The 26,624-nt window shown below is 41.7% G+C and overlaps 2 protein-coding genes across 3 annotated transcripts in view; one reads left to right on the forward strand and one right to left on the reverse strand.

The window, feature by feature from the left end:
* Positions 1 to 19,870, reverse strand: part of LOC146992604 (voltage-gated delayed rectifier potassium channel KCNH1-like) — a 73,179-nt gene extending 53,309 nt beyond the window's left edge. Inside the window, exons 1-7 of one of the 2 annotated variants that reach the window (XM_085787659.1) lie at positions 19,684 to 19,760; positions 16,428 to 16,454; positions 11,159 to 11,282; positions 10,369 to 10,475; positions 9,126 to 9,254; positions 7,639 to 7,757; positions 2,264 to 2,656 (exon numbers count right to left, since the gene is read on the reverse strand). In XM_085787659.1, the coding sequence (XP_085643785.1) occupies positions 2,264 to 2,656; positions 7,639 to 7,757; positions 9,126 to 9,254; positions 10,369 to 10,475; positions 11,159 to 11,282; positions 16,428 to 16,454; positions 19,684 to 19,756 (972 nt within the window). In that variant the 5' untranslated portion in view covers positions 19,757 to 19,760. Of the gene's footprint in view, positions 1 to 2,263; positions 2,657 to 7,638; positions 7,758 to 9,125; positions 9,255 to 10,368; positions 10,476 to 11,158; positions 11,283 to 16,427; positions 16,455 to 19,683 lie in introns of both variants that reach the window. The other variant, XM_085787668.1, reaches the window with a different exon arrangement.
* A 5,033-nt stretch (positions 19,871 to 24,903) lies between these two features.
* Positions 24,904 to 26,624, forward strand: part of rcor3 (REST corepressor 3) — a 21,091-nt gene continuing 19,370 nt past the window's right edge. Inside the window, exons 1-2 of the mRNA XM_085787694.1 lie at positions 24,904 to 25,172; positions 26,437 to 26,493. Coding sequence (XP_085643820.1) covers positions 25,049 to 25,172; positions 26,437 to 26,493 — 181 coding nt within the window. The 5' untranslated portion in view covers positions 24,904 to 25,048. The remainder of the gene's footprint in view (positions 25,173 to 26,436; positions 26,494 to 26,624) is intronic.

Raw genomic sequence — 26,624 nt, forward strand, 5'->3', positions numbered from 1 at the left:
CGGTTTCATGCCTCAGCTGGATGGACGGCGGCTGCACCACACTGAGCCCAGGTTCACTCCCGTCTCCTTCCCTCAGGAAGCTGCTGCTGGTTTAAAGGGATAGTTCACCCAAAATTGAAATGTCCCTCATTATCTCCTCCTCCCCCTCATGTGGACTAAGGGCTGGGAGAAGTTTCAGAGTCCTCCGTGGCTTCTCTGAGTTACAGGGGGTCTCGGCGTAGCAGTGCATGTCCATATGACGGTTGCAAATGGATACCAACTGTCTTCGTAACAAAAAGACACACCAAAAAACATCCAGATACCTCCATGCTGCTCGGATGTAATGTCCGTCTTGTATTGAAGCCCTGAAATGAGAAATTGTCCCGAAAAAATTAAATAAGTCTATATTTCAAGCTTGTTTGTAGCAGAAGTTCCTCTTCCCAGTTCCTCCAAATTTGACGAACCGGGTGTGTCTTTTTGTTATGAAGACAGTTGGTATCCATTGGCAACCGTCATATGGACATGCACTGCTACGCCGAGACCCCCTGTAACTCAGAGAAGCCACGGAGGACTCTGAAACTTCTCCCAGCCCTTAGTCCACATGAGGGGGAGGAGGTAATGAGGGAAATTTCAATTTTGGGTGAACTATCCTTTTAATATTCACCTCAGTAACTCGGCTGAAAAACCACACACTGCAGAGACACAAGCTGCAAATCTGCATCTCCAAATAGACTTCTCTTATTTTTACCAATGCACCAACAAAAAAAAAAAAGAAGAGAAAAGAAAAGAGAAAAGGAGGAACAGAGCGAGCTACCTCAGCTGAAATATTGATTGAAGGAAACAATAAATGTGTTTTAGAACTTCAGTCTGGCTCCGGTTAAATAAAGCTGTCGGCTCCATGAAAAGGTCAGCGAGGGAGTTAAAAAAAAACTAAAAAAATAGACAAAAAAAACTCTGCTGTAGACCTCAGTCCTCCACATCGCACACTTTACCTCCCACACCACAGCAGTGTTGTGTTTCTCCACAGAACCATTACACAAACACTGAGTTATAGATCAAGGCCACTTCATTTATGGTCTGTGGTTTCACAGGGCAGCTCCTGTGATTTGGATCTTGCAGCCATATTGCAATTTCAATAATAGTTATTCAGATATATTCTGATATAATGACGACAATTTAAAAAAAACAATGGCTCAACACCCAAACAAAACAAAATATCTCAATACAGTTCAGCCCAACTGTCCCTGAAGGCAACGTGCATCAGCGGTTTTACATGAATTTCCCTCTAAAACAACTCTGTGTTGTGTTATTATCTCATAGCGTGGTGAATGTGCAGCTCACAACTTGTCCACCAGAGCGTTGTGGAGTTGTTGGATTGTGTATTTGATGAGTTTGATGAGGGAAACCAAGAAATCCCATAATGAGCCTCCGTAGCGTAGCTCTGAGCAGCTCACGGCTCTGCTCCGCCGTTCTAAAAACAGCTTGCACCGACAATTAAAGGTAACGAACCTACTGCTATGACTATAGGGATTATGGCAATGGGCTAATTTGACTAAATGTTGAACCAGGGCCGTTGTATAGCGGAGAAAGGTGATGATAACTCTAGGGGCCCAGCGCCCAGTGGGGCCCATAAAAAACCCCAGTAGTCTAATCTTGACTGATTTATTCTGCGTAAGACCCTGACTAATACTCATAGTACACTGTAAAAACTCAACATCTTTCCAAGAATATTTGTCTTATTTCTTGTCCAAATGTCTCATTTCTAGTCAAAACTAATCTCTTTCCACTTAAAATAAGACTCATTACCTAAAAATTAACTTGTTTTTAGATCATTTTCACTTAAATTCACAATAAATAGAAAAATCTGCCAGTGAAAGCAAATTTTGTGTTTGTAATAAGAAAGAAAAACTTGCTCCACTATCAGATTTTTTCTACTTATTCCAAGTGAAAATCTACTTGAAAGAAGTAAAAAGTGTCTAAAAACAAGCTGCTTTTAATATGATGTGTCTTATTTTAAGTAGAGTGAGATTTGTTTTGACTAGAAATAAGACAAATATTCTTGCTAAGATACTTGAGTTTTTGCAGTGTAATGCTGCATTAGCATCAAAACAAAGAAGGCTAAATAAAAAACGATAATACATGCGTAGTCTAAGAAAAAAAAAAGGAAAAGTTAGGGGGAGGGGCCCACTTTAGTATTCTTTAAGGGGGCCCAGAATTCCTAGCAACGGCCCTGTGTTGAACTATCCCTTTAAGACGCTGATTTAAAAGAAAAACCTCCACTGACCTCGTCGACGTTCTCAAAGGCGTTGATGACGTCGTAGGGCAGACAGGACAGCAGGTCGATGACGAACCAGGTCTTGACGTAGTTCATGCGGATGAGCTTGGGGTCGGAGATGACCTCGCCGGCCGGGCCCACGAAGGTGGTGTGGAAGTTGAGGACGATGTCGACCAGGAAGATGACGTCCACGATGCTGTCCACCACCAGCCAGGTCACGTTGTTCTGCTTGGTCTTGAAGGACACGTTGTAGGGCACCATGATGGCGGTGTAGAAGGTGAGGATGAGGATCACCCAGTCCCACGTGGTCTTGAACAGGCAGTAGTGCAGGATGATGTGCGGCGGCGTCTTCGGGGTTTCCTGTTTGTACTGAGGCAGGATGTCGGAGCCCAGCTGGAGGACCTGGGACAACACCGGGAAAACATTTCATCAGTTATCAGTTATCATGTCTGAGATGAAGAGCTGCTCCAAAAGCTGACTACAACTAAGTGTCAAATAAACGTGGGATTCTTGTCAGAAGGATGATGGCTGGAGTCACAAACTGCTGTTAATCCGTGCATTTATTTACAGTGAACAAACAAACAAACAAACAAACAAACAAAAATGTCTCTTAGAAAATAAAGAGCTAAATTAGTTTTTAAAGGCTTTAAAAAAAAAAATTCTTGGTTTGAATTCTATAAAGTGGGTCGCGACTTAATGACCATGGGAAAATGTGGGTTCCAGAGTGAGACTAGTTGAGAACCCCTGGTTTAAATTACTCTACACAATAGGGGTGGGAGAAAAAATCGATTCACATAAGTATCGCAATATTTTTTTTTAGATTTTTAAATTGATTTTTTTTTTTTTTTAGAATTTTTTTTCAAAAATCTTTTTTTTTCTGTTTTTGAATTTCTTTTTTGATTTTTTTTTTTTCAAAAATCTTTTTTTTTTTTTAGAATTTTTTTATAGATTTTTTTTTTTTTTTAATATTGCAATGTGCATTTGTTCGCCTTTTTTTTTTTACATACCGTACACAGAATCCAAGTTTTGAAAAGGGTTGAAGTTCACTTTATAATGGAGTACCGTATTTTAATTTCTAGGCTCCTACAGTGTTTGTGTGCAGATAAATGTTAAAATGTAGCAGTTAAGGAGGTGTCGCGTGGCGTAGTGGTTAGAGCGGGCACCCCATGTATAGAGGCACAGTCCTCGCTGCAGTCGGCCCTGATTCGAGTCCCGCGTCGGGCTCCATTTACTGCATGTCATCCCCCTCTGCCTCCCAGTTTCCTGTCTGTCTCAACTGTACTATCCAAAAAAAATATACTTAAAAAAAAATGCAGCAGTTAACCTCAGTCTATATCTCATTCTGTCAGAAAGGTTTCAGAAGCCTGTTTTTTCTAGACTCTTTTATTTTTGCCTCTTTTATGCAGTCCAGGCTTTTGAAAAGAGAGTAAACATATATATTGCCGCTGAATAAATCTTAAAAACTGACTTACGTGTGATGTGTATTTCTGGGGGAAATATGGTTCCTGTAATAGTCTGTAGACAATCATAATCATTCAACTGTTTCACTGATGTTAAAAATGCAGACTAAAAATCCAGAAAATCGGCTATATCGTAGAATCGCAATTTAAATCGAATCGGCATCCAAAAAATCGTAGAGGAATGGAACCGGAAGTATATTACACAGGGTAATTGAGAGCAAACAGATTATTTATATCATGTATTACTTTATGGATAAGTCGTGGGAGCGAATCAGTTTTACTTCTTCTCACTCCTATCCGAGTATGCAACTTGTTCATTGTTTTGTATATTTTGTGTGCCATGTTTTTATGGCACGTCCTTTTTTTAATTTTATACATTTGTGTTACATACTTCGAAATAAAAACACACTTTACTACAATTCACAATTAATCTTTTTTGAAATAAAAATGGAAAAACAAAAAGCAGCATCATCAATCTTGAAGAAATTATGTACTGTAATGTAATAATGTTAATGCAGTATTTCATGTTTTCTTTGTTGAATTGTTGGTTTAGCGTGTTAGCATGCTAACTGTTGGTTTAGTGTAGTGTGTTAGCATGCTGACAAGAGGGGAATGTCGTTATCTCTGCAGGGATCTGTACAAACTTAGGAGTTGGACAAATGAAATGTATCATACAACGATGACACCGGAGGAAATGTCATTGGGTTTTTTTTTACTGTCTCTCTGCTTTTAATTATGGATTTAAAATGACAAAGCTAAAAGTAGATAAATGAGCTCACAGCTTCTGGCAACGTGCACAAAGAACATATTCTCTGCCTTGTGGCTGAATTCACAGACAAGTCACTGTAAAATAACATGTTTGAATCCTAACACAGTGTACAAACAGCATCACCCCAGTGGATCGCCCCAATAATGAACTAATTCATTAGTGCAAACACTAATTATCTCTCTGTGGTTAATGGAAAGATTAGTCACAGCTCATTACAGCTGAAGAACTTATCAGCAGCATGAGGCCTGACAGCAGCCGCGCGCGTTTCTGTCGTTAACGCATCTTATTTTTCATCATGTCAACTGTAAGACAACAGTTAGTTTGATAAAACATGAGGATTCTCTGGATTTATTTATACACCGGGATGTTTTTAATACACAGAGGAAAATACAATCAGCCAAAAACACACAGATGAGAATGAAATAAATAAATGAATGAGCTCGTTATCATCCCTTTTGCCCTGAAGTTGTAAACTGACATCGTTCTTTTCTTCTGAAAAGTGGGTCAAAACGACACAGTGTGAAGATCTGCCAGCCCAGCAGAGAGCAGTGTCACCGTGGAGACAGAACCAGAACCAGAACCAGACAGAACCAGAACCAGACACCTCGTCCTCTGCTGCTGTGAGACGATGTGATGTGGATCAGTGGAGAAGAACTGAACACAAGTCAATAAACTAAATAAAGACAAACTCTCTCCACAACATGATGCTGCCTCCTCATTAATATTCATGAGAACATCTCTTCAACTTCATCCGATTTCTAAAAAACATCTGTTCGATATAAATGACAGTTATCACATTTATTATAGTATAGTTTCCTATCACAGGGTTTCTCCTCAGACTGATGCATGAGTCCAACGAGGACAACAAACATACAAACTGACTGACAATAATCAATACTGAAAACAAACCGCAAAAAATGTGAGCAAACCCTCAGCAGCAGGTGGAGACGTCTTTAAAATAAAACAACTTAAGGAACATTTATCATGTTTTTTTTTCTTTCTCTGTTTTCTGAGTGTTTGTTGTGGTTGAAAGAATTGACCCCATAGGTTAGCGTTGTGGGTATCGCTAGCGCCGGGTAGCCATGGTAACGTTTTTTGCTCCGCCCAACACTGGGTGGACATTAGGACAACGATTTAGGGGTCAAAAATGACCGGAATTCTCCTTTAAGTTACATAAAACTATTGTAGACCTCTGGATCTTGGTTAAATACCTGGATCTCCACACCAGATAGTTGGACCAGTCCCAGCCTGGTCAGATGCTACATGAACTGATGAAGCCTCTTGGATGAGAGGTGAAACGTCTTCCTAGACAAATAACTAAGTCCAGTTGCTTTCCATTTAACCTCCTTTGAAATACTATGACCTGGGCAAATGAGAATATGCACAGGCTTTGGAGCTTGTAGTTCACAGTCATCTATGACTCCTGAACCTCAAAGGAGTGAAAGCTAAAATGTTTTGAAGTTCCTCAGACCTGTGATGAGCCAGGATGAGTGAGGAGAGCTCAGGGAGTAAACAACAGAACCAACGTTCAATTTCAATAAGAGTGTGTTTGCCTTGCTGCCATCAGTAAACAACAGGAAACACTTCCATCCATCAGCCCGTCTCAACGCTCTGCTCTGCCAAAACGACAGGAAGATGTCAGAGGCTTTTTGTCTCGCATCAATCTAAAGTTCCTCTTCTCTCACACAACAAACAACAATATTCCGCTCAGCCCGTGTTGTTCCTTTAGATCAATTCTGTCTTGTGTCGTTCTGTATCAAACACCAGTTGTATTTATTTCCCATTGAAAAGTCATTTATAATCCATCCAGTTCAGGCCTGTGTGACTGCTGGAGGCTGCAGTGGATGTATCACAGGTGAGGCAGGTTACAGGGACGTCTTGGTTCTAACTCGGTCTCAAGAACAACTGGACAAGACCAAATGGTCAAAAACAACCTGATGAAACAAAATGGACAAAACCAACTGGACAAAACCAGTAGGAGGAGATCAACTGGAAAAGACTAACTGGACGAAACCAACCTCATGAGACAAACCGCATTGAACCAAATGAACGACGATGCCAAATGGACGAAACCAAATGGACGAAACCAAATGGACGATGCCAAATGGATGATACCAAATGGACGATGCCAAATGGACGAAACCAAATGGACGAAACCAAATGGACGATGCCAAATGGATGATACCAAATGGACGATGCCAAATGGATGATACCAAATGGACGATACCAAATGGACGATGCCAAATGGACGATGCCAAATGGACGAAACCAAATGGACGATGCCAAATGGATGATACCAAATGGACGAAGCCAAATGGACGAAGCCAAATGGACGAAACCAAATGGACGATACCAAATGGACAATACCAAATGGACGAAACCAACTGGACTAAGACAAACTGGATGACCCAAGCTGTACAAACCACAAACCACATTCCCAGTTGGACCAGGTCCAACACCGACTGTCAGAACCTTCATTAGACCCGTTGAGTCTCACCTGGTGTTTCTAATGAGCCGGCGCTGAGTGTGTGTGTCGTTAACGTTAATGTCCCTGTTGGGAGACATAACAGACTCAGCCTGAATCCAACACAGCACAGTCTGTCAAACCTGCTCCCTGCTGCAGTGCAAAGTGTGAGAGCTGATGACTTGACTAGATTCTACTGCTGTGTTTCTAATGTTTGGAAATGAGAACTAACTATCAGAAAGGTTTCCCTGGTTCCCTTCTTCACCTTGTGGATAAACACACAGTCGACGTAGACTGTTTTGGTTTTTGCTTTCAATCGCCAAGAAATGTATTGGTAAAGCAGACAAGAACGACCCACAGGACCCTTCTGGTTGCTGGAGAAAAGTCCCTGAATCTAAATGCACCTTATGGTTTTGTCCAACTGTATGAGACGAACTGGACGAGACCAAGTGGTACGTGAAGCTGTGAAGCCCAAAATACATCAAAATGCTGAAGAAATCTGTAACACTTTCATGATCTGAAGCCTCCCTATGGGTCAATGATCACCCAAAGACATTGACATGGATCAACTAATTCTCTGTGGACCTTAAAACCACCGTTCAAAGGCTCAACAGTACATAGTGGAACAGTAGAGTGTCTGAGACAGTTTGACTAGAAGCTGATAGGACTTCAGTCAGTGAGATGATGTTACCTCTGCCAGTCGCGAGTGCTTGTGGACATTCTCTCCTTTGTGGACGGTGGGAGCGAGCTGCTGAAGAACTCCTCGACTGCTCGTCAACGCACGAGTCAGACGGGCAAATTTACCCCAACCTGCCAACGAGACAGAAAACAACCAGACATCAGCAGCGAACAGGACTGAATCATGTTTAGAGTTCCTGGATCCACCTCTTTGACCCGGTTTGACCCGGTTTGACCCGGTCCGTGACCCCTCCCTCCACCCAGTTTGGTGCAAAATAACAAACCAACAGACCTTAGTGATAGTTCAACATTTAGTCAAACTGGCCCATTGCCATAATCCCTATAGTCATAGCAGTAGGTTCGTTACCTTTAATTGTCGGTGCAAGCTATTTTTAGAGCGGCGGAGCAGAGCCATGAGCTGCTCAGAGCTACGCTACGGAGGCTCATGGGATTTCTTGGTTTCCATCATCAAACTCATCAAATACACAATCCAACAACTCCACAACGCTCTGGTGGACAAGTTGTGAGCTGCACATTCACCACGCTATGAGATAATAACACAACGTTACCACACAGAGTTGTTTTAGAGGGAAATTCATGTAAAACCACTGATGCGCGTTGCCTTCAGGGACAGTTTTTCATCAAGCAGTCTCTGTATTTCCCTCTAAAACAACTAGGTGTTGGTAGGTGTTGGATATTGACATATACTCATATATTCATATACATCAGGGGTGGGCAATTATTTTTTCCAGAGGGCCACACTGACTCTGATAAAGTGGGTGAAGGGCCACACAATTCGAAATCGAATTGAAACATTAAATATTTATTGCCGAATTATATTAAACTACATACAGTATATTTGGTGGACATATTGCTTTACAACAGGCTATTTGACAGACCACAATCGATGTAATCGCATTTTCAACTTATATCCAGCACAGATCACTGAAGAAACATACTGTATTATGATATAAATATGGGATTGTTTTACTATCATCAAAACTTACTGAGCATTAAGTAAATGACTAGAACGTTACCAGACAGAGTTGTTTTAGAGGGAAATTCATGCAAAACCGCTGATGCACGTTGCCTTCAGGGACAGTTTTTCATCAACAGTCTCTGTATTTCCCTCTAAAACAACTCTGTGTGGTAACGTTGTGTTATTATCTCATAGCGTGGTGAATGTGCAGCTCACAACTTGTCCACCAGAGCGTTGTGGAGTTGTTGGATTGTGTATTTGATGAGTTTGATGGGGGAAACCAAGAAATCCCATGAGCCTCCGTAGCGTAGCTCTGAGCAGCTCACGGCTCTGCTCCGCCGTTCTAAAAACAGCTTGCACCGACAATTGAAGGTAACAAACCTACTGCTATGACTATAGGGGTTATGGTAATGGGCCAATTTGACTAAATGTTGAACTATCCCTTTAAATCTTCAGTAATCATTCGTATTCCGTCAAAGAGTGGGTATGAGGTGAGTCCAGACTATCAGGATGCCACCCACCTTTTGAAGAGTCGTCCTCGATTGGCTGCTTGAAGGCGGTGATGTCACTGAAGGTGCAGAGGAACAGGACGACTTTGTCCTGCTCGTTCCTGATGGGGGCGATCTTCACAAAGAACCAGACCGGCATCCCTACGGCGCCAAGACACAGGAAGTCAGTAGATTATTATAATACACTGCAAAAACTCAAAATCTTTCAAGAATATTTGTCTTATTTCTTGTCAAAATGTCTAATTTATAGTCAAAACTAATCTCTTTCCACTTAAAATAAGACTCATCACCTAAAAATTAACTTGTTTTTAGATCATTTTCATTTGTTTCAAACGTATTTTCACTTGAAATAAGTAGAAAAATCTGCCAGTGAAAGCAAGTTTTTTGTGTTTGTAATAAGAAAGAAAAACTTGCTCCACTATCAGATTTTTCTACTTATTCCAAGTGAAAATATACTTGAAAGAAGTAAAAAGTGTCTAAAAACAAGCTGCTTTTTAATGTGATGAGTCTTATTTTAGGTAGAATGAGATTTGTTTTGACTAGAAATAAGACAAATATTCTTGGTAAGATGTTTTTTGCAGTGTATTTAATTATCATTTCAATGGCTCTGTGTTTTTTTCTTTTGTGCCGTCTTATTTCAACTTTCCGTTCCTGTTTGTTTCTGTGGTGTTGAAAGGAATTCACTTATTGCCCATTTGTTACAAATAAAGTTAGTTTCAATAAATAACTCTCTCACATCTGTCCTTGACCTTGTGATGTTTTCCACCAGCGTCGAGGGGGAGTCGGTCAGAGAGGAGGTTATTTAGATTTTTTTCAGCAAATGTCGAGAGTTTAAGTTTGTGAGGTCGGTGTCCAGAGACGAATCAACAGGTTCGGTTTAAATATGAGTCACAGCTTCATATCGACCTTCTATTTTTACTGCTGCTGACCTGGATACATGTCTGATTCTCTGCATGTAGAAAAGATAAATAAGCTAATGAGTGAAACTGCTGATTCATTAAGCGGAGCGGTCGGTCACTTCTCTCCGCCGACCGTCTCTGCTGCCAAATTTGCGGAGCTCAAACGGCTGAGAGGCCGCCGACTGTCACCCTGGCATGTCCCAGTTTAGGACCTAAAACTGGGTCTCCGGGTCTTGAGATCCTTGGGCTTCTGGGATTCTGGGGATTCAGGTCAGATGAAACACCTTGACGAGTAGCTACACACAGGACAGAAAGACAGAAAGCTACGCGGCCTCGTCCACACACGAAGCACTCACGGTTTTTCTTGTACATGAGAATCTCGAAGGAGTTCATCTCGTAGTTCTCGAAGGTCAGACGGACCTTCTCGCTCGTCTCTTTGTCCGTCAGCTCTCCGTACATGAAGCTGAGGAGAAAACACATCATCACGTAAAGGGATAGTTCAACATTTTGGCAAGTTGGCCCCATTGCCATAATCCCTGTAGTCATAGCAGTAGGTTCGTTACCTTTAATTGTCGGTGCAAGCTGTGTTTAGAACGGTGGAGCAGAGCCGTGAGCTGCTCAGAGCTACGCTACGGAGGCTCATGGTATTTCTTGGTTTCCCTCATCAAACTCATCAAATACACAATCCAACAACTCCACAACGCTCTGGTGGACAAGTTGTGAGCTGCACATTCACCACGCTATGAGATAATAACACAACGTTACCACACAGAGTTGTTTTAGAGGGAAATACAGAGACTGTTGATGAAAAACTGTCCCTGAAGGCAACGTGGATCAGTGGTTTTACATGAATTTCCCTCTAAAACAACTCTGTGTGGTAACGTTGTGTTATTATCTCATAGCGTGGTGAATGTGCAGGTCACAACTTGTCCACCAGAGCGTTGTGGAGTTGTTGGATTGTGTATTTGATGAGTTTGATGAGGGAAACCAAGAAATCCCATGAGCCTCCTCTAAAAATAGCTTGCACCGACAATTACCTACTGCTATGACTATAGGGATTATGGCAATGGGCCAATTTGACAAAATGTTGAACTATCCCTTTAAAGGATACAGAGCTAGGTGTTTGTGTTGTTGTTGCTATGGTACCTGCAGGTGCTGCTCTTCTGCATGACCTCGGCTCGGTGGTAGCCGGCCAGTTTGCAGAAGCCATCGTTGCTGTAGACGATCGGCCAGTCAACGATCTGTGCGTTGCCCAGAACAAAGTTGGTGTCTGAACACACAAACAAGTAGGTTAGAAACACACACACATCATATAACAACCATGTTTCCAATTATTCTCTAGTCAGTTAATGAAATGAATTGCAAAATGTTCATCTAAACCCATCGTGGAGCAGGTTATTGGTACTGACCAATTACAGCTCACTTCCACAAACAGCTAAAGGCCAATCACAGCAAACACAAACACACCAGGCCACAGCAGCACAGGGAGGTTGGACCAATCAGGACTGGGTTAAAGCTCCTCACACCGGCCGCCAGGACTTCCTGTGACTTTGTGATGTCACAACAAAGCAGTCACCAAGCCCCGCCCACCCAGACCCACCATCCACCCAACAATTGACCAGCAGATAGACACCATCCTTTCCACTGTGCGTGCAGTAACAAGGGAGATAGAGCCGTATCGCCGTAATTAGCTTAGCTCAAACGCTGGAAGTGTATAGGTAGTGTTAGCCTGCCTCCACCTAAAGTAGCTAATTAGCTTAGCTCAAACAGTGGAAGTGTATAGGTAGTGTTAGCCTGCCTCCACCTACAGTAAAGTCGCTAATTAGCTTAGCTCAAACGCTGGAAGTGTATGGGTAGTGTTAGCCTGCCTCCACCTAAAGTCATCAGAGAAACTCTTCAGCAACTCTAAAGGGAAACCGGCGGGCCGATCTTGGTCTCAAAGCTGACAAAACTCTCCGGTAAGGCATCTTGAGCGGTCAAATGCTGCTAACGGGACGAGATCGGTCAAAACGGAGGGTTCAAGCAAAGACGCTTTATTTTGGTTCAAGCTAGCTACATCGAGGGTAGGTTAGCTTCCTATTTCAAAGTAAAAGCACAAATTCTATCGTCATGGTTTTCTGTATGTAAAGGGCAACGGGTGTTTTATTTTGTGAAAGTAACTGGAAGTGCGTTGGTCACAACGGCTAGCTTGAGTAGCGCCAAATTTGTCCCAACAAAATTGTAAACAGCTGGTATTTAGACAAATTAACGACACACTGCTGATCTAAACGGCTACTTTCTCACCTAAACATGTTTGAAATGTGGATAAAGTGATATATTTACAGAGTTTAGAGCTAAAATGAAACCAGCTTCTGACTCGGGTAGGAGGCAGGCTAACACTACCCATACACTTCCAGTGTTTGAGCTAAGCTAATTAGTGACTTTAGGTGGAGGTAGGTTAACACTACCTATACACTTCCAGCGTTTGAGCTAAGCTAATTAGCGACTTTAGGTGGAGGCAGGCTAACACTACCCATACACTTCCAGTGTTTGAGCTAAGCTAATTACAGCGATACGGCTCTATCTCCCTTGTTACTGCACGCACAGTGGAAAGGATGGTGTCTATCTGCTGGTCATGGACTCGGGAGTGAGGCAAGACACACAAAAAAAAATGTTTGCGTAACCCTTTAAGGATTTAGTTTCTCTGAGTGTTTTATTCTGAAATCTGTTCTATTTTTTTATTGGATCACTGAAAGACCAGTCAGCCAATCGCCTCTCTTCTGAACCCAGTGATGAAGTGTAAGTGCATTTACACATTTCAAGTGTGGTGAAGTGTCGTTGTCACGCAGCTGGGATGGATGTCTTGTCTTCACACGCTGGCCGACACAAGTGTTTCCTGTGCAGCGCTGACATTAATGTTTAGTTCTACCATGATAACACAAAGCCTGAGGTACGACTTCCTGCATGTTTCACTCTGCTAATTCTTTTTTTTTCTTTTTCAAACAAAAGCCTCCTACGCTGGATCGCCACAGAGGAGGAGGAGGAGGAGGAGGAGGAAGAGGAGCATGGCGTGCAGCCGCAGTGCAGCCTGCAGGCTTTAACATGCACCAAAAAAAACCTCAGAGGACTTTGACTACACGACTGCTCCGATGCAGAAACTAAACACATGACGGGACCAAACGTCACGCAGCAGCAGCGCGGAGCAGACGGAGATTTGTTTTGAAAGGAAGCAACACTACACTAACACTATGACACAGTCACAACACAAACACAAACACACGTCAGTCAAAAGCTCAATGAATCGTCAATATCTGATGTTGATATTGATCTAATTGCATTGATTATCAGTCATAGTGAGTGAAAATAACAATATTTAACATAATGAAACACTGTTGGGATAATGAAATGTCTTTGTAGCTGTTTTACAACTTCATTTCATTTCATTTTCGATTTATTTCATTCATGGTATGTAGGCTACATTCTCACATAGTTGCACATATACATAGTGTACACATTGTCACCATGAATGAAAAGGAGCAGGATGAAGAAAACTTATAATACCTGCCCCTCTCTGTTGTTATAGTTACATTGGCTTACTTCAACACCAGTATTATTCTCTGTTTCAAAATATTAAAGATGATGAAACATAGTAATGACAAAAAAACAAACAAAATAACGGTAGACACCACTCGTCTATCTATCTTTTTCTTTTTTTCCCTTCTTTTTCTCTTTCTCCTTCTTCTTTTTTGTAGATACTTATCTTTTCTTTTTTAAACATTTTCTTAAACTGAGACATACTTGTACAACTTTTCAGTTCCTTGCTTTGTGAATGCCATACTTTTACACCTGCAACAGAAATACACATTTGTTTTAAGCTTAGCCTTGCAAAATGAATGTTTAAAATCAAGCTTCAGTCTGTTTTATCCTCTTCCTCCAATTTAAACAAGCTTTGTAAATGTTCAGGTAATGATCTGTTCTTTGCTTTAAACATTATTTTTAGGGTCTGTAATTCTATTATATCGTCCATTTTCAACAAACCTGCAGAAATAAAAAAAAATCTATTTGAGGGATCTCTGTTACCTGCCTTGTGGATAACTCTTACTGCTCTTTTCTCATACCATAGTGTGTTTGTTCAAATGTGTGTACTTTTTTATATAATCCAACCTCATTACAGCGTTCATGTTAAAACAGCTTCACAGTAATTGGGATAATTCCTGCCGATCTCTGTGACCCCCCATGACCTTCCCTCTAGCGCCCCCTGTAGGACATGTGGAGGGAGACTCAGATCGCTTTCATCCTCTGTGATTTAATTAACGGGGGTGAATCAGACTCAACGGCAGAACTGGTAATTAATTGTTGAGCTGCAGGTTGTCGGTACAGTGAATTAACCAACATCCATGACGCTGCTGTGTGTGTGTGTGTGTGTGTGTGTGTGTGTCTGTGTGTGTGTTTAGGATATGGGCACATGCTGTATGTGCAGCTGTCATGTGAAAACCCTGTCTGTTTACTTTCTTTTTTTTTCTTTTTTTTAAAGGTCCAGACCAAATACAAACCTGGAAGTGGAGCCACGCTAATAAAACCACGACTTCTTTTAACAAGACTTTTTTTTAAATTAACACTAAACTAAATTTGAGACCTGAACATGATCTGTAAAAGTGGGTTTGGTAAAAACGTTTTCACTGAGATAAAGTAAAGTTAAGAAAAAGTGTTAAAGGGTTATTATACAGTAGTATAAAGGTAGATGTTTGTGTTAAACCTCCTTCAAAATAAAGGTAGATGTTTGTGTTAAAGCTCCTTCAGAATAAAGGTAGACGTTTGTATTAAAGCTCCATACAGTATAAAGGTAGATGTTTGTATTAAAGCTCCTTCAAAATAAAGGTAGATGTTTGTGTTAAAGCTCCTTCAGAATAAAGGTAGACGTTTGTATTAAAGCTCCATACAGTATAAAGGTAGATGTTTGTATTAAAGCTCCTTCAAAATAAAGGTAGATGTTTGTGTTAAAGCTCCATACAGTATAAAGGTAGATGTTTGTATTAAAGCTCCTTCAAAATAAAGGTAGATGTTTGTGTTAAAGCTCCTTCAAAATAAAGGTAGATGTTTGTATTAAAGCTCCATACAGTATAAAGGTAGATGTTTGTGTTAAAGCTCCATACAGTATAAAGGTAGATGTTTGTGTTAAAGCTCCTTCAAAATAAAGGTAGATGTTTGTGTTAAAGCTCCATACAGTATAAAGGTAGATGTTTGTGTTAAAGCTCCATACAGTATAAAGGTAGATGTTTGTGTTAAAGCTCCATACGGTATAAAGGTAGACGTTTGTATTAAAGCTCCATACAGTATAAAGGTAGATGTTTGTATTAAAGCTCCTTCAAAATAAAGGTAGATGTTTGTGTTAAAGCTCCATACAGTATAAAGGTAGATGTTTGTGTTAAAGCTCCATACAGTATAAAGGTAGATGTTTGTGTTAAAGCTCCATACAGTATAAAGGTAGATGTTTGTGTTAAAGCTCCATACAGTATAAAGGTAGATGTCCATGTGTAGTGTGATTATAAAGCAGCTCTAGGTTCTATATTAATACTGTGAAAGTATCAGAGAAATGCACACAGCCTGTATTCAGAAACTGAGCCTTTAAACCAGCCGTCAGGACTTCCTGTCACTTTGTGATGTCACAACTAAGCAGTCACCCAAAGCCCCGCCCACCAGCATCCGACAACTTGCAGGATGTGGTTTCTCTGAGTGTTTTATTTTGAAATCTGCTCTGTTTTTTTATTGGATCACTTTAGAAAACAGTCGGCCAATCAGAAGAGAGACTCAGAGCCTCCTCCTCTCTTCTGATTGGCTGACACAGACCTTTTATCACTAGAGCTCCAGAGAGAAGCTGAGAAAAGAGATGGAAAACTACACTGGAATGGTTTTTAGATCTCCTCATGGATCAACCCTTTCAAAATAAAAGCACAGCAGCAGCAGAAGGAGAAAACATGGAGCTTTATGACTGGTGTCAGAGAGGAGTTAATTCAACTTTATGGTCATTTTGAGGCTGTAAAATCACGTTTCATTATTATTACACAGTAGCTGAACATTAAAAGCTTCACATACACATGGAGCATTGACTTGTATTAGAACAAACTCTCTTTCCGTTTGGTTTATTATGGCCTGAACGTAAATTTTAATAACATAAAATCTGACTCTGGACTCTGTAAATCTTACACACACACAAAAAAAAACTTGGTCGCAACCCAAAAAAATGAATAAATTCAAGGCAGTAAAATGATAAAATGACCATTTGGCTTCATGAACCCCTCAGACACTGGAAGAGAAATAAGAAGCTACAAATAGAGGGAGGGAAGTAGACACAACAACAGCGAGGGTTAAATAAACACACAAACTACTTGGACTGGGGCACATGTACACAACAGTACGTGGAAACGCTGGTCTGTACCTGTCTGTCTATGTGATAATGTCCAAACTGAAAAAAGGTGAAAAGAAAAGTGGTTAAAGGAGCAGAGCAGAGGCAGCCGATGACTTCACGTTTCACAGAGCTGGAGCTGAAAAGTCCCTTACTCACTGTTGTCGTCCCTCTAGAGCCATTAAAACTAATGCTACTGTCAATTTACGACTCAGTTTTAAGACTTTGGCTAATCATGTCGCACTGGGGCAAGAAACCAAACTCTGTTCACCTGCACTGAAATAAAAAACTAAACTAAACAAAACAAAATGACAGCAGTGTCGCCTGTTAAAAAAACGACAAAAACAGAATCCAACCCAACATCTGCAGTAGTGAGACCGACCAATGGCCTCGCAGGTTCACTCGGAGCTACAACTCCACATTTTACAGACAATAAAGAGAGAGTGTAGTTCTATAAGCCTTAAAGGACAATTCCGGGCAAATTCAACTGGGGGCTGTATGTTCCTAACATTTCAGGTCTAAAAGAAGGAATCTGAAGATTTTCAGTTTAATGTCTCCTGTTTTGCGGTAGTTGTGTCTGTCCCCGCGTCGCCACGGCAGCGATGAATGGGAGCGGATTGAAGTTCTGCTGCTTAGGCTGTTTCCATCCCTCAAAGCCACAGACAGCGTCAGATGGAGACTCAAACATGCAGCCAGAAGTTTATTTACTTCAACAAGCCGACATGTTTGTAAAACTAGATCTAATTCAAAGTCTGGCGGAGTCGAGACCCAAGTTGACGCTCGGTGTGTTCAGGTGCAGTGGGAAGCTCCCGTTTGTGTCATAAACACAGGAATATCAACTCTTTACTTGCTTCAAGTAAATAAACTTCTCGGCGCATGTTTGAGTCTCCACCTGACGCTGTCTGTGGAAAAAAATGTACACTTGAAACAAGTCCAGAGTTGATATTCCTGTGTTTCTGACTCAAACGGGAGCTTCCCACTGCACCTGAACACACCGAGCGTCAACTTGGGTCTCGACTCCGCCAGACTTTGAATTAGATCTAGTTTTACAAACATGTCGGCTTGTTGAAGTAAATAAACTTCTGGCTGCATGTTTGAGTCTCCATCTGACGCTGTCTGTGGCTTTGAGGGATGGAAACAGCCTAAGCAGCAGAACTTCAATCCACTCCCATTCATTGCTGCCGTGGCGATGCAGGGGACAGATGTTGTAGATTTGCGACCCGACTCATTAGCATCAATTCTCGGCCGAAGTTTGGCAAAAAAAAAATTATTCTTATATTTTCTTATAATTATAGTAAGTAACTATTCTTACTCTTACTTAAAACAGTGAGAATAGAACGATTTGATAGTATTGTACTTTACCAGAATATTGTATTTTCCCAAGATTTGTGTAAAATTAATTAAAAGCGTGTCCCAAGCCGGTTCAGTTCGGTTCAGTTCAAGCAAATAAAAGCCTGGGCTTCTTTTAGAGGATTTACGGTCAATAAATTAATTAATTAATTAAATCAAATTGTTCTATGTTTCAAGTAATTTACACAATCAATGTCCTATTTTTCCTTCACAGGTGAACTGTTATGCTTCAGCTATTATTAATCCTCACTATTAACACATCTGATAGTGTTTATTGATTGGTCAGTGTGTTAAACTTCGGAAAAGAGAGTAAAATACAAAATAATTAACATATTGTGTCTGACTTTTTTCTGACCAACCAACAATCCAAAATCCCAAACTATTGAATCCATTTGCACAATAACAAGATAATAACAATCTGAGTCGTTTTATTAACCTTTTTTCTTAAAAAAATGAATCATTGACAACATTTTTTTTTTAAATTCCAATTAATCAAGACAGGAAAAAAATCTGAGGATAAATTGTATTATTTCCACTAGTTAGCACAGATTATTTTATTTAAAATCGGTTTATTGGTCAGTGTCTAAAGGTAGTCCTACGGAAATGAACATTATTTGTCCGTTTAGCCCCGAAAATCCCCAAATATTGATTTAATACTAAAATATTAACGTCTGAAATTGCTAGCAAGAATTTTGAACGTTTTAAACATCTTTCTGTTTCCAGTAATCAAGGTCGTATGTTTACCTCCTTGTCCTTAGCTTCTTCAAACATCTAAACTGCGTAACTTCACAAAATAGTGACGAATTATTCCTTTAAACCCTTAGTAACATGTTCTGATCGATCTTCTTGAACCAACAAAATCAAAAAACCCGAAAAACATGGAGTTGATTTTGGAAAATATTCACAACAGAGAGCAGGTTTTAGTATGTCCACTTAAAGGGATAGTTCACCCCAAAATTGAAATGTCCCTCATTATTATCTCCTCCCCCTCATGTGGACTAAGGGCTGGGAGAAGTTTCAGAGTCCTCCGTGGCTTCTCTGAGTTACAGGGGGTCTCGGCGTAGCAGTGCATGTCCATATAACGGTTGCTAATGGATACCAACTGTCTTCGTAACAAAAAGACACACCAAAAAACATCCAAATACCTCCATACTGCTCGTATGGCAAGGCAAGGCAGTTTTATTAGTATAGCCCGTTTTTTTTTACCACCAGTTTGTCTCAAAGGGCTTTACATCCCATCATAACAACATCCTCTGTCCTTAGACCTTCACATCCACTGAGGAAAAACTCCATGGAAAACCCTTTTAACAGGGAAAACCAGGAGAAAGCTCAGGGTGAGCAACAGAGGAGGGATCATCACCCAGGACGGACAGACGGGACAGAGATGTTGTTACGTATGTAATGTCCGTCTTGTATTGAAGCCCCGAAATGCAAAATTGTCCCGAAAAAAATTAAATAAGTCTATATTTCAAGCTTGTTGTGTAGCGGAAGCTTCTCTTGAAATATAGACTTATTTAATTTTTTTCGGGACAATTTCTCATGTTGGGGCTTCAATACAAGAGGGACATTACATACGAGCAGCATGGAGGTATTTGGATGTTTTTTGGTGTGTCTTTTTGTTACGAAGACAGTTGGTATCCATTTGCAACCGTTATATGGACATGCACTGCTACGCCGAGACCCCCTGTAACTCAGAGAAGCCACGGAGGACTCTGAAACTTCTCCCAGCCCTTAGTCCACATGAGGGGGAGGAGATAATAGATAATAGATAATGAGTATGAGAAATTTCAATTTTAGGGTGAACTATCCCTTTAACTAACCGCGGTCAAGATCCGATGGATGGATGGATCACACAACGGAACCGACCCACACACACACACACACACACACACACACACACACACACACACACACACACACACACACACCCCGGTCCTACCGTTGGACCTCCGGACGATGTTCTCCAGGAAGGTGTTCTGAGGGGCCACGAGCCCCCTCCGTCCTCCCGCCATCTCTTCCTCCTCCTGCAGCTGCACGCGGCGCCGCGCGAGCTTCACATATCTGACGCTGCTGCTGCTGCTGCTGCACGAGCCGTGGAGGAGCTGCTCGTGCGCTCCCTCTCTCTGTGTCTCAGCAGGATGGTTATTGGGCAGATGGCTGCAGCACGCGCTCCGTCAGGCTGCTGTGGTAGAGAGAGAGAGAGAGAGAGAGAGAGAGAGAGAGAGAGAGAGCAGGTATCATGACATCACTCTGTGAATTCACTTAAAGGGTCAGTTCGTCACAAATGTAGAAGAACATCATCGTGTGTTTATTTACTGCTGCTACCTGGAGAAGAGAGGGCGTGGCCTCCAAGGATTAAAGGGATAGTTCAATTCAACATTTTGGCGAATTCTTCTATCGCCATAATCCCTAGTCATAGCAGTAGGTTTGTTACCTTTAAAGCAGAAGTAAGCGAGTTCAAAGTAGGAGCAGTAGTTTCAGAGTTCGAAGACTGTTCCAATGTATTTCTAATGGGACTAAAATTTAATATTTAATATTTTAAAAAGTATAAATAGTTGAAAAGAGAAAAGTAATTCCGATAATGCCCAGAAAAAGCTGCACAATTTGATATTTTAATTGTTGAAATAGCACAAGGTATGAAGGACTAGAAGGGGTCCAAAAAACAGCGGAAAGTAGTAAGAAGCTTTCAGCATTCACACTAACTAGAAATTGCATTTCCTGAAAGAAATACGTGTGAATGCTGAAAGCAGCTGAACGCCATTGCTGAATTAAAGCAGAAGTAAGCGATCCGGTGGGTTTGGCTAATGCTGCGTTCCAGGCAGGCTTTTGAAACCGTAAATTACAGCTTCAAGTCACAACTTACGACTTTGTAGCGTTCCAGGCAACCCACTCGTGTTTTTCCGACCTGTTTTACCTGTGAAAGTCACTATAACGGCCACTCGTAACTTCTGACCCGTGAACTCGTACCAGATCGAACTGGTACGACTTCACAGGTCGGAAAAACACGAGTTACGAGTTGCCTTGAACGCACCATAACTTCTTGTCAGCAGATGGAGTTAGCAGTCCCCGCCCTCGTCATGGATCTATTGGTCCTCGTCCCTACGTCACCACATTCAGGCGCATCCCTTGGCTGCACACACAGAGAGGACTGCCCCTTTATGCCGTTCTCTCTCCTCATTGGATAAAGGTTGTAGGATACAAGGAAAGTTTTCTCCTGGGCTCAGAGCAGAGCAGAGTGACTGACAGACCCGTGTTTCAGACCAAACACTCTATAGAAGTGATTGCTGTCGGAAGATATAACTATTTAAGACTTAGATTAACACAAACATTCACCTGACTTCTGCTTTAATTATCGGTGCATGTTGTTGTGAGATGGGCGGGGCAGAGCCGTGAGCTGCTCAGTGAACGGTCCAGATCCCCTGTCTGTCCCTCATCAAACTCATCAAATACACAATCCAACAACTCCACAACGCTCTGGTGGACAAGTTGTGAGCTGCACATTCACCACGCTATGAGATAATAACGTATAATTAATTATGTAACATTACGACACATGAAGCAAATGCTCTGAACTACTTTCTCTTCTGAAATCCCTCCGCCCAGCAGCAGCTGTGTCTGGAAAGTAGTTCCGGCTGCATTTGCCTCTAAAGCTGCGTTCACACCGGACCTTTTAATTTTTGTCGCTGTCGCTCGTATCGCTCCGAAAAAATCGCTCCGATTTCTCATCTCGGAGCCCCAGCGTTTTTTCTCCTGGGCGATTAAAAGCTCAATCGCTCGTTTGCATTGACTCAACATGTAAACTTGTCGCTCGTTCGAAAAACAAAAGGTTCCGGTGTGAACGCAGCTTAAAACAACTCAGTTGAGTTGTTGGATTGTGTATTTGATGAGTTTAAAGGTGATGAACCTACTGAGGAGGATCTGATTAAATGTTGAACTGGCCCTTTAAGATTTTTATTTATTTATTTATTTATTTTAGAAAAGAGGCGCCAAAATGATGCAAAAAATAATAATAACTGGTTTCCAAAAAATAAGTTTCAAAATAGTTTAAAATGGTTATTTAATATTTTATTTCTACAATTTTAGTTTTTTATGAATGAATTATTATTAGTTGAACCTCACTCCTCAAAGCGGCTACAGCATTGATGCATCTATCAACCTGTTGATCTGTCTGTCAGTTAGCGGTGGGTTAGCTTAGCGTAAAGACTAAAAACAGCTACTGACATTTAACTGGCCACTCCATAGTGAGTGAGCAGATACTTCACCTCTGACACACGTCACTGGTCAATAGATTCTGAAATAAAAGTATTGATTTGCCCCAAGAGGTCAACACACACACACAGCACCTTTAAGGAAAACAAAAACACATGCAAACAGCCTTGAGACAACATGGCAGCAGCTTGAAGAAGAAGTCTCAGTCTCATTTGTGTATTTGCATTTTGTCTTCAGTTGCAGCAGTATACTTTGACCTCTGAGGGCCACCATAGTTGTGGATTCTCTACTTTAATCAGTGTTAAAGCCCCACTATGTAACTTATTTGTCTTTTTATGATCAAAAATCAAACCTGTCTTTCATAAATCCGTATTTGACTGAAGGTGAATCACAGCTGCTACAAAGTAAAGCTTTCTGGTTCCTTAGAATGAGTTGTTACAAGTCGTTACAAATACAGAAGTGGGCGACGCACCGAACCGAGGCGGCCATGTTGCATCGTGACCATCGGTAACCACGGAAACGGCCTGTTAAAACTGTCACCACTGTGTAGTGTGAGGAAGGACGGAGGCACCGGTGTTGCATTCAGGTGCAGTCAGGCAGACGGCCGTCGGCAAACCAACCGGATGTCATTTTACTAAAACAATACCACATCACCATGACAACATGTTGTCAGACCACTTGTTTATCCTGTTACATGCAGCGTCTGTTGTCTGTCTGACGTCTGCCCCATTTCACCTGAATGCAACATCAAGAATACGTTCAGATATGCAACCGCACCGCTAGATGGGGGGAATTCCTACGTACTATACCTTTAAAACTTCAGCTTGAGAATTTAAAATGTTTCTCTTTTTGGACAGAAAGCGAACTTTTTTGGTGTTTAAAGGGATAGTTCAACATTTTGGCAAATTGGCCCATCACCATAATCCCTATAGTCATAGCAGTAGGTTCGTTACCTTTAATTGTCGGTGCAAGCTGTTTTTAGAACGGCGGAGCAGAGCCGTGAGCTGCTCAGAGCTACGCTACGGAGGCTCATTATGGGATTTCTTGGTTTCCCTCATTGATGAAACTCATCAAATACACAATCCAACAACTCCACAACGCTCTGGTGGACAAGTTGTGAGCTACACATTCACCACGCTATGAGATAATAACACAACGTTACCACACAGAGTTGTTTTAGAGGGAAATGCAGAGACTGTTGATGAAAAACTAGGGATTATGGCAATGGGCCTTATTTGACAAAATGTTGAACTATCCCTTTTAAGTGAAACATAACCTGTTACATAGCCTAATACATGAACATAATAACACTTTTCTTCTATATCGGCCTATGAGATGTAATAAAAAGCTGTGACTCTTTAAGTCTATGAATATCTCGTTATAGGAAACCAGTCTGTGAGTAAAACTGTATTAAAGTGAATGAATCTAGATGAGTTTGTCGACCTGCAGGTGTTAACTCTTTACATTCCCTCTGTGTGCTCAGGTGAGGTTGTTGTTGCTGTCTTTTTTTAGTTTTTTAGTTTTCTTTTTTTCTAGGTTATATTTAAATGCCTCCATCCCTCCAAACGCTGGCGTGCCAGAGCCAGGTGTCCCTGATTTTTTTTTTTTTTTTTGCTTTATTGTAAGCATAACATAATTATCTAAGCACATAACATAGCATATGTTAACATTATGCATTATACAGAGAGATAGAGGTGGACAAAGCAGACAGGGGGAGAATGTAAAAGGAAACAAAAACAATAATGAAAAGGAAACAAAAATGACAATAACAATACAAATAATGACATTACAAATAAAAATCAAATAAATAAATAAATACAAATAAACATTGCCAGATTTGGAAGAATCCATTCACCTAGTAAAAAGTTCTTAAAGAGGGGCTATGTTGAATCTTTCAAAAATACAGTTCGTTTTCATAGCTTTTTGATTTTTAATGTCTTTTATTGTAGTTGCATATTGGAGAACTTCTTGTGTGAAATGATCCAGGCTGGGTTTGATTCTGTCCATTTTTTTTTTGTGGATATGAAATTTGGCCATAAGTAGTACTACTACCAGTTGTATAAAGAATGTTGTGTCTTTGTCCAACTTGTTGTTTTCCAAAAAAAATAAAAAAGTCCTTTTCTTGTAGAGTGATGACTTGTCCGGTTGTTCTTCTTGTCCATCCAGAATGTTTTAGAGTTCATGCATTTATAGAAAAGCTGCTGTATTGTTTCCATTTCTTGTCCACAGTTGTTGTTGCTGTCAGAGTGAAAGGCTGTCGCCCCCTGCTGGTCATCAACACTCAGCGCAGCAGACAGACTCATAAACAAGGAGGAAAAGACCAATAACAGAGTGAATTATCTGCTCTGTTACATCTACTTCGGTGCACAGAGGCTATGTTATATATATAATGTTACTATATTTTAATACATATATAGGCCTATATATTGAATGTGTAGCCATATTGTAAAAAATATTGTTTATGAGTGTGTTTCTCTCTGATATTTGTGGGTTTTTGTGTGACATTGTGTGACTCTCTTCCGGGTTTATTAGTTTAAATTGACAGTTTAACAGGTTTTTATTCTGTTTTGTTGTGTTCATCGTGTGTTTTTTTTTAGTTTATTAGTTTGTGTCGGCGGAGGGATACGCTGCAACAAGCTCCGCAGCAGCAGCAGAGCAGCAAGTCGCCGCCGCACAGCCGCTCCACGGTGCGTAAAAACCCTTCCGCCGCGGAGGTTAGAGCCTCGGAAACAAACACCACCCTACCCCTTCTCTTCTCAGCCTTTAATGAAACATTACACACATTAAACCACCGTGGAAACCCGGAGGACACACTGACACTCTTGTTGTTTGTGTTTCTGTTTCAGCCGGAAGTGACTGTGTGAAGATAGGTGGCGGGAGCGCGCACAGGCAGAGAAGAGAGGAGGAGGAGGAGCGCGCAGAGGAGAAGACAGCGACGCGGACGGAGCTGCGGCCAGCCAGCGAACAGCAGCGGCAGAGAGAGAGAGAGAAAAGAGAAAAAAGAAGAGAAACAGAAGCTGCTGGTGTGTGTTGGTTAGGGTTGTTGGTGTTGGTTGGTGACATCGTGTATCCCTCCGCCGCAGCGCAGCGCAGAGATGCCGGGGATGATGGATAAAGGCTCCGAGTATCTGGGCAAAGGCCGCTCCAACGGAACCAAGAGTCCGTCCACCGCCTCCAACGGACATTTCACTGACGAGAGCGGCAGCGACGAAGAACACGGTGAGGAAGAGGAGGAGGAGGAGGAGGAGGAGGAAGAGGAGGAGGAGGAGGAGGGGGGAGGAAGGGGGGGGAGTATAGCCTCGAACAACCGCCGCTGGTCCGCTGATCCGCTGGGTGGATGTCTGTGTTTATAAACCTGAACGTTACACTTCATATAACCTCTCTCCCCTCTGTGTGTGTCTGTCTCTCTCTCTCTGTGTGTGTGTGTGTCTGCATGTGTGTGTGTGTGTGTGTGTGTGTGCGTGTTGCTCGTACACGGTGAGGAGGAGTATAGCCTCGAACAACCGCCGCTGCTCGCTGGATAGATGTCCGTGTTTAGATTAGAACCTGAACGTTACATACACTTCATAACATTTCTCCCTTAGGTCTCTCTATCTCTCTATGTGTGTGTGTGTGTGTGTGTGTGTGTGTGTGTGTTTGTGTTTGTGTATGTGTGTGTGTTGCGGTGAGGAGTATAGCCTCGAACAACCGCCGCTGATCCGCTGATCGCCGCTGATGTCCGTGTTTAGATCAGAACCTGAACGTTACATACACTCCCCTCTGTGTGTGTGTGTGTGTGTGTGTGTGTGTGTGTGTGTGTGTGTGTGTGTGTGTGTGTGTGTGTGTGTGTGTGTGTGTGTTGCTCGTACACGGTGAGCAGTATAGCCTCGAACAACCGCCGCTGATCGCCGCTGGTGTGTTTATAAACCTGAACGTTACATACACTTCATAACCTTCCTCCCCTCTGTGTCTCTCTCTGTGTGTGTCTGTGTGTGTGTTTGTGTCTCTATATGTGTGTGTGTGTGTGTGTGTGTGTGTGTGTGTGTGTGTGTGTGTGTGTGTGTGTGTGTGTGTGTGTTGCTCGAACACGGTGAGGAGTATAGCCTCGAACAACCTCCGCTGGTCCGCTGATCGCTGGATGGGTGTCTGTGTTTACAACCTGAACGTTACACTTCATAACCGTTCTCCCCTCTCTCCTTTCTGTGTGTGTGTCTGTATGTATGTGTGTGTGTGTGTGTGTGTGTGTGTGTGTGTGTGTGTGTGTGTGTGTGTGTGTGTGTGTGTGTGTGTGTGTGTTGCTCGAACACGGTGAGGAGTATAGCCTCGAACAACCGCCGCCGCCGCTGATCGCTGCTGATGTTTAGAGCCTGAACGTTACATACACTTTATAACCTTTCTCCCCTCTCTCTCTGTGTGTGTGTGTGTGTGTGTGTGTGTGTGTGTGTGTGTGTGTGTGTGTGTGTGTGTGTGTGTGTGTGTGTGTGTGTGTGTGTGTGTTTTCCAGATGTGGGGATGCGGGTTGGATCCGATTACCAGGCGAACATCCCCGAGTTCGAGCCCGGTAAAGGTTTTATTTTTATTGGTTTGTCGTAGCCGCTTCTTGTGTGCGTGTTGTGTGTTTATGTAGCTTATATGTGTGGATTAAAACTGAATCAGAGTTTAAAGTCAGGTTTTTATTCATCACAACTTGTT

Source organism: Trachurus japonicus, chromosome 1, assembly GCF_045865225.1.
Source record: "Trachurus japonicus isolate A0001 chromosome 1, Traja_1.0".
NCBI lineage: Eukaryota > Metazoa > Chordata > Actinopteri > Carangiformes > Carangidae > Trachurus > Trachurus japonicus.